Below are 10,993 nucleotides of genomic sequence, written 5' to 3'. Positions count from 1 at the left end.
GTGTTATAATAATTAACTTAAAAATAAACCTTATTTGTATAGTACAATACATAGTTGCAAAAAATTAGTACAATTATTAAAAAAAAAAAAAAATGCAAAGTGTGATAAGAATATAAGTTATAATATAATTATTATATTATAATCTAAGTATTAAGCAAGGGTGACCAGTAACAAAATAATGTGGGATGAAGAGTGTTTTTATGAGACACATTACCAACGCTGAGAGGCAATCCAAACATTCTGTTATAATGTCGATCCAACTTAAAAAAAAAATGAACATTTCTGTCCTTCCTCTAAGCTCGTAACATATTTACGGTTCGCTCTCCGTGAGCCTCACACGTACTGTGTCGCTTCTCATCGTGTTCCCCTCCGTGCAAAATCTGAAATCTGGCAAATTTTGAAAAAAAAACAAAAAACTCTTGAGAATCGCCTTCCATCGACTTCACCCGGTCATGCGTAGTTTCCCAGTCTTCGTTGTCGCTGCATTTGCTTTTCTTTCTGGTAAAGCACTTCTGTTCTGAACTAGGAAGGAAAGCCATGCATCTATAACCTACGACCCACAAGGAGACGCCGCTTTTAAGGACAACTAACAACACAACACAAACAAACAAACAAAAAAAAAAAACAAACAGAGCTCTTTTGTCTTCAGAAAAAATAAAGAAAAGAAAATGTGTCTCTTGGTTTGTCGTTGGGAAAAATATAGAGTCAATCTACCCGGGTATTAGTAAAAACAACGCTTGCACAGCCGGCCACACTGCATCCAACCGTTCCTTCTGTGGAATGTCGCTCTCTGGGACAGGCTCGCCCACCGACGTCGACATGGTATGGAACCAAACTAAATACGAAGAAATACTGAAACCAATATGCATGCGCATAGCAGTACAGAATCGGTATAAATCAGTTACGATCACGTGTGTTTCTTTTCCGTACAGGGAACGTGAAGCTGACGTCACATTGCCGGAGCAAGCCGCCATATTTGGGGAATCGCCGGCATTGGCCGTGAATGTCGGTCGGCATCTTTGGTTTAAAAGACGCTTGGAAGTCTCGTCAGGTGGAAAAACTGCAACCATTTCACTCTGCGGCCAAAATCTTGCGACCATTCTTCCCTTCTTCTGCCGTTCTTTCTCAAATTTTGTACATGCTGTACATTTGAGCTGTTTCTCCGTGCAACTGAACGGAAGTGATCCTCCAAAAAAATGGCGACCGGAGTCCAAGGCAACCCATAGCCACGGTCAAATTTCACATTCCCTATATGGTGCCTTATTCACTTTTCTTTTTCCGATAAACCACAGTTACACGTTTTAAAAGCGTTAACCATGGCTATGAGAGAAATGATCAATCACAACCGTCTATCTAACAAGGGACGGGTTCCATACGATGACGCACCTTACCAAGATGGCTGCCGCTGCCGCAGACGGGCCCGTCGAACGCCGGAAAATGTGCCCTCTAAAGCGACGTTCAGAGTGCCCCTCTAGAAGGCCGAGAAAACGGTGTAAAGTGCCCTCTAGGGCGACAGAATAAAATAAAGTGACTTCTAGAGTGCCCTTATGATCTGAGCGAGGAAGATTTGAGCTTGGGACTGGTTTATTTACCTCGTATCATGTCGCCTGACCCCCGGGACACGGAGGTGACATGCGAGATTACTATTCAAGAGTAACCAGCGATAAACAAGCCATGATACTATATTACACCGTGGTTTTACGATTTTATTCTAATTTCAATGACATTTTCATATTATTGTCTATTTTCTTTTTCTTTCTTTGTCCTCCCACGGACCCTCACAGACGACCAGCGGTCCGTGGACCACGGTTTGTGAACCGCTGGTGTAAGGTGACGGCGACGCGTCTCTAAGTGAAATACATTGTCATTCAAAACAAATAACATCAGGTGATGTCAGGATTCAATGACAAATGATGACAATTGGCATATTTGAAGAGATACGTGGTCACTTGTCTTTAGCCAGCAGTAAAAGCAGCCTGAGCGAAAGAGAATATGAGTTCATCAGTAACGTGTGCGTATTTAATGACAAATACCTGCGTGACTTACAAAACCCTGACTCAAAGTGACCTTAACATTTTGGAACGTTCAATCTCGAGGGAACTTCTCTCACTTTTTCATCCAATTTTCTTAGATGTGGAGCATCGTTGTGGGACATTTGGGTTTTGGAATGCACACAGATGTTTGTTATGAAATGTGCTGATATTAATCAAAAACGAACACGTTGACCAAATATCACTTAAATTGTTTGTACATCCTGACCGGTTGTTGGTTTGAATTGAAGGAGAGTGTATTTCACTCTGAGACGCCTTGCTTTGGACGTGAACATTTACTAGTTGCCTCCACCTTGAGTCATTATAAGGAAAGGGTAAAGGACATCATTATCTTATTGTAAATATTATTGAATGTTGTTACTATACTGTGGAAGCCCAAGGGGGACTAGATAAAATTGAAAATGTGAAATCGAAAAGGAAAATGTAATTCCACAATATCATTATAATATTCCACATGTGTATTGACACATTGATACGTATGTATTTGAGTAAAAGTTCAAATGAATAGGCGATAATTCAATTTGCGTTTTCATTTTCACCTACGCGTACGGGCGTTCTATGAGCATATTAAAATGGAAAGCGCTTTGACATTTACTTTTCAAAGTCGTATCCCGCTATACAGTGGACAATATTCAAATGTTAATTCAATTTTGGAAAATAAAATGCAATATAAACAATGTCACCTCATTTTCCATACAAAAAATAATAAAACACAGAGAGATAAGTTGTTTCCGCCCGGTCTCGAACCGGGGACCTTTCGCGTGTTAGGCGAACGTGATAACCACTACACTACGGAAACCCATACTGGAGTCGCTACCGCTGGTCTTGATAGAGTCTACTCCTGATAAATTGAGACTAATCGTACAGATGGACGACGAGGTGACGTTGTTGATATTGCATAACTCCTACGTACGTGGAATATTACAACGTGATTGTGGAATTACATTTTCACGTTGGAGTTGAACTCCTCCTTTAATTTAGTCCCTTATGCTCCTCCATACTCCTCTGATCGAACGATTTGTTTGATTTGGGTTTTTCCCTCGGTCCCTCGAACACAGAATGTCGTCTTTACCGACATTTTGACCTGAAGCAAGACTCCAGTTGACCAAATTCTAGTGGCTCAAACCCACATAATCTTAAGCAGCACCCAGCGCTTCCAAGCAGCAGAGTGGCGCAGCGGAAGCGTGCTGGGCCCATAACCCAGAGGTCGATGGATCGAAACCATCCTCTGCTAGGGCTTCCTTTTGTATTTCACTACGTTTTTTACGAACAGCTGCTTATCGATCAAGATTCAAGATTTTTATTTGTCACATACATATACATACTTCCATACATATATGCAGTGAAATGTAATGCAACGCACCCGGTGATAGCACACAATATGTCCTAGGAAAAAATAGAAAATAAAATAAAAAGTAGAAAATTCCTTTCTAATAGACCGACTAACTGACTCCTAAAACGTAATACAGTAAGTGGAATACTTATAGAATAAGATAAAAAATATATAGAATAAAATACAATAAAAATAAATTGAAATAAAATGGAATAGATAGAAGGAATATGCCTATGTATATACAGATATGTGCATTTAAAGTGGCATGTGAATTAAAGTGGCATGTGAATGTGAATAGTGTGAGGTAGTGTTTGGGATAATACAGCACAGTATACAACAGTACGGCGCAGCAATACGGCATCACGAACAACCCTGAACAGTGATACAGTATGCGGTACAGTATGCTACATACAGTACAGTAGGTAGTGGAGCCTAGTGCATGGCTCAGTGAGGACCCCTGGTGAGGTCAGCGTTGACAGTTCTGATGGCTTGAGGGAAGAAACTCCGTCTCAGTCTCTCTGTTCTCGCTGCATTATAATAAACGTAATAAACGTAATAAACGCAATAAACGTAGCCCGACATTATTACAATTGATCAATTGAACAAATGGTAAATATGTTCTGATTGGACTCATGGGCGAGTCTCATGCACTTGCAGGGAGCCTCAAAAGGACAATTGTATTTTAATTAAAGGTTGTTTCCTCACTGTGTAACTAGAACGTCTTAAACAGTGCTCCTTTGAACAAAAAAGACAATAAGAAAATACTTTTTTAAAGCGACCATTATTCATTAAAGCTGCAGGCGGCAAAAGTCAATTACTCTAAGGTTTACAGAAAAAAAAACTTTAAGCAAGATTTATTTTCCTGCGTGAATCTTCTCCCGTATAGATTTTCTTTTTCAACCTCAAATGTGTCACTGGTCTCCCTGTGCCTCCTCCAGATTCAACGGTTTCAAGTTTTTGTTTAATTTAAAGTAAACCGACAGACTCCACCTACTGCGAATGCTTTGAAAACGTACCTCTCAATCTTTAGGGTTGGGGTTCCAACCATGATCTGTACCACCAACGTATCTGCTCCTACGCCCACTAGTTACTGCCACAAAGAGACCACAACACACACACACACACACACACACACACGCACACACACACACACACACACACACACACAAAGTTTTACTCCATATTATACCCTGTATACTCGCTGCAGTAGCAGTGAGTATGATTGAAATGGATGAGCAGTGAACCCCCTCTCTGCCTGTGTTCAGATGTTTCACACACACACCACCCTGTCTTCCTCCACCCTTCCACCCCTCTGTTCCTCCCTCTTTCCCTCTCGCCGGTCTTTCTTCCTTTATATTTGCGTCTCGGCCTCACCACATAATGACAGACCCATATTAGAGAACTCTGCCTGTATTTCCCCTCCCAGTCGCCTCCCCCTTTGCCCGCGGGGGCATATAAGCCCCGCACACGGCGGGGGGGCCACGGCTTGCCCGCGGGGACCGTGCACGAGCGCTTGGAAAGGCCAGACGGTTTCCATTTCTCTCCCAGCCTCCCCAAACGAAATTCGGACGACCCCCCCCCCCCCACACGCACACGCCTTGACCGAGCCGCCGGCATGGACAACCACTCGTACAACTACCCGTCGGACTGCACCCCGCTCACCAACTGCAAGTCGGCCCGCAAGCCGGCCGGCTCCACGGTGGTGAACATGGGCAACGCCGGCCAAGCTGCCCCGCGGGACTACCTGGTGTGGTCGCTGTGCAACACCCTGTATGTGAACTTCTGCTGCCTGGGCTTCATGGCGCTCATCTACTCCATCAAGGTGAGACCCGCGTCTGCTGACCCTGCCGCCCCGGCGGACGCTCGCCCCCCGGTGTTTATAGTCATAATCCACCGCGATCGACGGAATTCGACTCAGCGCTACCTCGACCCGACCGGCTTGGACGAGAAATTCTAGATCGCTCTTGTCGCGCTTGGCGTTCGTTGGGCTTTTTTTAATTTTATTTTTATTAGGACCTTAGGGCCCGCTCGCCGTCGGTCAGAGACTCTGAGTAGAAATGGACAGTGTCGCCACTTCTCGACACCACCCAATGTTTCCTTTGTGAAAAATGAGTCACTTGAATTTTAGAAACGGAGGAACTGGCCTTAATGATGCAAATATCTCTGTGAATCGACTTCTGTATGTACCGAATATACATATATATATATACATACATACATATATACATACATGCACACATATATGTGTATATATATATATATATATATATATATATATATATATATATATATATATATATATATATATAGATATTGATATATAGATATTGATATATAGATATATATATGTTTATATAAAAACACAGTGTATACTTTATATTCATACATAAACCTTTTTTTTTTTTTTTTTTCTTGTGGACCCCATGTAATTCCTCCCATGGATCCCAGTTTGGTAAACCCCTGTCTTAAAAGGCAACGCCATCTAACCGAACCAGAGTTATAAGACAAGATAAGACAAGATAACAGCGTACATCTATGTCTCATGTAAGTCTCGGAGAGCACAGCCTAAACAGGCATTTCAGGCGGCCCGTTACGGAATAATTGCGTTTAAAAACATTTATTCAAGTCGAACCCATTTCCTACTGACAGGAGAGCCCTTTTTCTGGTTTTGAATTGATGTTTATTTCGATCCTCCGTCGGCGCGGCCCAAGCCACAGGAATGAGGCGGCGGGGGAACGAGAAGGACGACGGGCCTCAAATTAAATGTTTCCTCTCGACACGGGACGAGAGCCAAAAGAGAAAAGACCCCGGGAGACGGCGGCACGTCCCGGGGTCCGACCAAACTCCACGACCACCTGAAGAACTCCATTTCACGAAAACTCTCCCCCGAAGGAGGGTGTGTGTGTGTGTGTGTGTGTGTGTGTGTGTGTGTGTGTGTGTGTGTCGGGCCCCTTCCACACATGGTGCAGCTGGAAATAACAGGCCCCCGTAATGGCAGGGCGCTCTAATTAAAGACACTTACTGACCGCCCGTCTCGGGAGCCCAAAACGGTCATAATTGGCATCTACCTCACGGGCAAGTGCTCATGGGAAATTAAAGAGTGCTCGGTGCTCTGCGAAGCCTGCGTTTGGAAACTACAAACATGCAGTATAGAGGGACACATCTTGAGGTGTGGTCAAAGGCTGGATGTTGGTTTAACCTTCCACGTCTTCCCCTCTGGCGGAGGAAGAACCCGGACTCACAGCAGCAACACCCTGGAACAAGACTACTGCTCGTGAACGTGACAGTGCCACACTGACTCATACAAGCTGCTCTGGGATGTGCTCGAAATGTTAAAATACTCGTTCGTACGGTCCAAAGTACTACTGCGCCTGAGGGCTCACGCGTCATTGCAATTTACAAAAGTACAGTTTTCGGTACAGTCGCAGTCATTTTACGAGTCTGTTGGCCGAAATCAGCGGTTTGATAGATCCAGTCACTGAATTCGATGTATATTTCGAAAAGTACATATTTGAAAAACTGAAGTGATGTGTTACAAACATCGTCGAGTACTGATATTTGCTTTCAAAAGCGGTGGGGGAAATGGCGAAAGCCCCCCCCGAATGTGAATATACTTCAGTAAAGGGTGGAGTAACAGCCCTTGTACTTTGCTGCTTTCCACTACTTTAGTATATATATTTATGTGTTTGAAAAGCTTCAATCTCTCTTCTCTTTTTTTTTTCTCCTAGGTTTTGATTTGGTTTTGTTCATGGAGGCTTTCTTTGTTGTTTTTCCTACAGCCCTCCTTTACCCAATCGGGGTACTCCGCTGATACCAAGCTGGGCATATTCTGTCCAATAGGACATGAGCAATAGAGCAGTGCAGCGTTCGGGAGAAAGCAATTCCTATGTAGAAGGGAAAAGAGAGCAGTGCCCTCTTTTCCCTTGTACTATAGGTCCTTTTTTGGGGGGGGCATGTGGTCATTCTGTAGAGTTGGAGAGATTGTCATTTTCTCAATGTGTGTGTGTGTGTGTGTGTGCGTTGTGCCCCCTTTGTCCTCCAGGCCCGGGACCAGAAGACCCAGGGGAACCTGCAGCTGGCCCAGGAGTGCTCGGACAAGGCCAAGTGGTACAACATCCTGGCCGCCGGCTGGAACCTGCTGGTGCCGCTGCTGGCCGTCGTGCTGCTGGTGCTGCTCCTGGTGCACCTCGGCTCCTCCGAGGGCTCCTTCGACTTCTTCGGCGAGGACGGCTTCCAGAACTTCATGAAGCTCTTCAGCTGGTAGAGCAGGGCAGCGGTGAAGGGGGGGGAGAGAGAGAGAGAGAGAGAGAGAGGGAGGGAGGAATGGAGAGAGAGAGAGAGAGAGAGAGAGAGAGAGAGAGAGAGAGAGAGACATAGGGGTAGATCCAGGGTGAGAGTAATTACCAGAGGTGGATAATTCCAGGTTGCAGGTTCTGAAAGTAGAAATCCTGTTTCCATGTTTGAGCTGGTTCCACTCTTCGGTTGGACTTCTGGGTCCAGTGGTCCACATGGCTGACTCCAAATCCCGCAGTGGAGTTTTACTTTCTGAACCCGGATTTTTCCACCTCTGGCCTTAACATGAACTGGGCGAAACCATCCAGCAACCCGGTCAAACTATGCAATAAACGAGTCAGGCATTAAATACAGTCTGATGCATCAGATTAAACGTGGAGCGGTCCCCTCCTTGGAGGTGGAATTGTGTTTTTAAACAAATATTATTGAGAATAAACCTTTGGATCTGGATCCTCGGGTATCAGCGGGACCTCCCAAATCTGACGACAGTATGAGATGGCCTTCATGAATACTAGGGTGTCAGAGCTCATTGGCTCCCCCAAAAGTGACGATACTGTACTGTATGTGTACTCACATTACTGTTTTGTTAGGGGTTCACCAATACAAATACAAATACAATTCAAGTGATTCATTGATATTTTAATTTATAATTTCTTTGCCCCTGTTGGAAATTTGGTTACTTCAACCAAAATACCAAAGACACATGGGTGTTGATAATGGTTAAAAAAATAAATAAAACCTCAATATAATTGTTGTCATTTTTGGTCAGTTACATTTAAATTTCATTTTAAGTTTCATTTTGTTTTTAAAGTTTTAGTCTTGTTCAAATATTGGAGGTTGTCAATGGCGCTAGTTTGGCTTCCAATCCGCCGGATTTAATCAGTAGAGAAGAATGAGAGCGAGAAATAAGGAAGCAGCTACTTTATTTGTTATTTATTGTATTTATGTTGATGCAAAAATAATCGGGATGGATGCTTTTTCCAGGGGTTTAGGATGAGGTTTCTTCTTTTTAATCTTAACCATTATTATTATTATTACTACTACTACTACTACTACTACTACTACTACTACTACTATTATTATTATTATTATTATTATTATTATTATTATTACTACATGCAGTTCATGTTAGACACTATCCATATGTTATTAATTACGGTTTCATAATTGTTCTTTTGTGATTTTCCTGCTCAGTAGCTTCCTTGTGCAAAAGCCTGTGCAATATCTGGTAGAATCTGGAATCTGATCGAAATAAATCAGCGCACTATCATCAGAATCAGAATCACAATGACTTTATTTATTACTTAAGCCAGGTGCATTTACATGTATTAGGAATTTAGGTGCGTGCATGATAAAATAAAAGATATAAAGAAATATAAGAATAATAATACTGATGAAATAATCATAAAATAAAATAGAATAAAAAGTGAAATAAAAAATACAACACACAAATAGCCTCAAAGGTCAAAACAAGAGTAAAGTCAAATACAGAATATATTTGCGATCCTATGCACTAGATAGGTTACTGGTAGGGGTTATTTATTATGATTATGAATAATTATATGTATATACTAGGTTGTTACAGTTTGTACAGTGTTATTGCACATATATCATGTTTTAAAGACCATTTTTACTTGACGTATTGTAATCTGAAGTGGAAAAAGGTGAAAGAGTCTTCTCCAAAGTAAGAGAAGAGACCTTTATTTATTTTCCCTGCGGTGGGCCGCCGTGTACCTACAGCCTCGCTGAAAGGCTTCAGTTTGGGTTCCCGGACGACGGCCCCACGTCTGGTCGCAGGGTGTGGACCCACGGCGAGGCCTGATGTGTCTCCAACTGGGCCTGCGTCTATAAACGGAACGTCTCATTTCGGGAAGTGTGTAAACCTGCCCGGCTCCACCGCGGCAGCTGAAAAAAAAAAAACAAACACACACAAAATAAAGATCAAACTCCCACTCCACTCCTCATCCGACAGACTCATTGCCCGACCTAATGGCTGCTGCTCATTTCAGAGGAGCACGTGTTGTTCTGCCCAAGAACCAATTTGGGATGGGATGACGGAAAGGATTCATGGTCTATAGCGCCACAACACACTCTACAATCAGTGTATTGATTAACTTTCCCTTATTTATCAGGGCTTTTTGTATAAAGGTAGGTGGCTGCTTGCTGTATCGATTGAAGAGATACAGGAAACTAAGGGGAGATGTAGCGCTGCCGACACGGTGCAGCTGGAATGCAAACCAGAATAAACGAGTTGTCATTGAGAAAAATGTACAAAAAAAAAAAAAAAGAAACTTCACCTCCTTTGTGAAAACACTCAGAGGTATAAGGCGAGGACTTGGCGAGGCCCTGCTGCTTCTGACCCCCTACCCAGAGGACTCGTGTCACCTTAGAGGCATGTTCCATGCTTTTATATTTTATATATATATATATATATATATGTATATATACACACACCCCCAAATTATAGCCTGGCTCTTCCAGATTTCTATTTCCCTCCTGTGGTCTGGGAGAAACGCTCACAGATGTTGTCCTGGTGCAGAATAAGAGGCTGTTGAGCCAACAGCACGCAGCTTTAAAAGCAGCCGCTCGGGGGCGCCACAGCCCCGTTGTGAGCTGCAGGGATCGACTAAGAAGACTGGAGCTGGATCACACACACACACACACACACACACACACACACACACACACACACACACACACACACACACACACACACACACACACACACACACACACACACCTCAAACTCAGAACATAATTAGATCCACACATCATCTTCATTCCCACCCCCACCAACACACCGACAGAAAGATATATATACTGTGTATTATATATATATATATACACACACACACACACACACACACACACACACACACAGTATATATTAACTTAAAATGTACACAATTTTTGAAGAAATCTACATATAGAAACCAAAGTTGAAACTCAATTTGAACCAGGCAGTAATCTGTTGTAGCAGAGCTTCTTCTATTTCAATGTTTCCTCTCATCGTGATGTGTCCAGTAACAAAACCGGTTTCCACACCCTGTCTATTCCACCGCGGGCCCTCTACAAGTCAGGACAATCTATGGGAATGTTGAAAGAGAACGGCATAAACAGTACTGCATCCGCACTATACACACAACGTACACTTTCCCCAACATTCGGGGAAGATTTTAAAGACTCCAGGAGTCAAGTAGCCTCAATTCAGGACATTTAAATGTTAAAGCAGGTCAAAGTGCGTGCAGCTTCAAACTGTTTTATAAACCATTGCTATGGAAAACTGCCCTAAGGGTCTCATTATTGTTAATCTTTT

General features: G+C 42.9%; 1 protein-coding gene across 1 annotated transcript; it reads left to right on the top strand.

Moving 5' to 3' along the window:
• Positions 1-4,883: 4,883 nt before the first annotated feature.
• On the top strand, positions 4,884-8,953 carry ifitm5 (interferon induced transmembrane protein 5). The gene is made up of 2 exons (XM_080002199.1): positions 4,884-5,206; positions 7,427-8,953. Exons 1-2 carry the CDS (start codon positions 5,000-5,002, stop codon positions 7,646-7,648), a joined length of 429 nt encoding a protein of 142 aa, XP_079858325.1. The 5' UTR covers positions 4,884-4,999; the 3' UTR covers positions 7,649-8,953.
• The last annotated feature ends 2,040 nt before the right edge of the window (positions 8,954-10,993 follow it).

This window comes from Zeus faber (assembly GCF_960531495.2).
Source record: "Zeus faber genome assembly, chromosome: 6".
Taxonomy (NCBI): domain Eukaryota; kingdom Metazoa; phylum Chordata; class Actinopteri; order Zeiformes; family Zeidae; genus Zeus; species Zeus faber.
The sequence above is the reverse complement of the archived record's forward strand: the minus strand, read 5'-3'. Positions and strand labels throughout refer to the sequence as shown.

What these genes read in the sequence shown, in the direction of transcription:
- ifitm5 (XM_080002199.1), top strand. Translation starts at nt 5,000, where the DNA reads ATGGACAACCACTCGTACAACTACCCGTCGGACTGCACCCCGCTCACC. An exon ending in CGCTCATCTACTCCATCAAG is followed by an intron (nt 5,207 to 7,426) that starts GTGAGACCCGCG and finishes TTTGTCCTCCAG; the next exon opens with GCCCGGGACCAGAAGACCCA.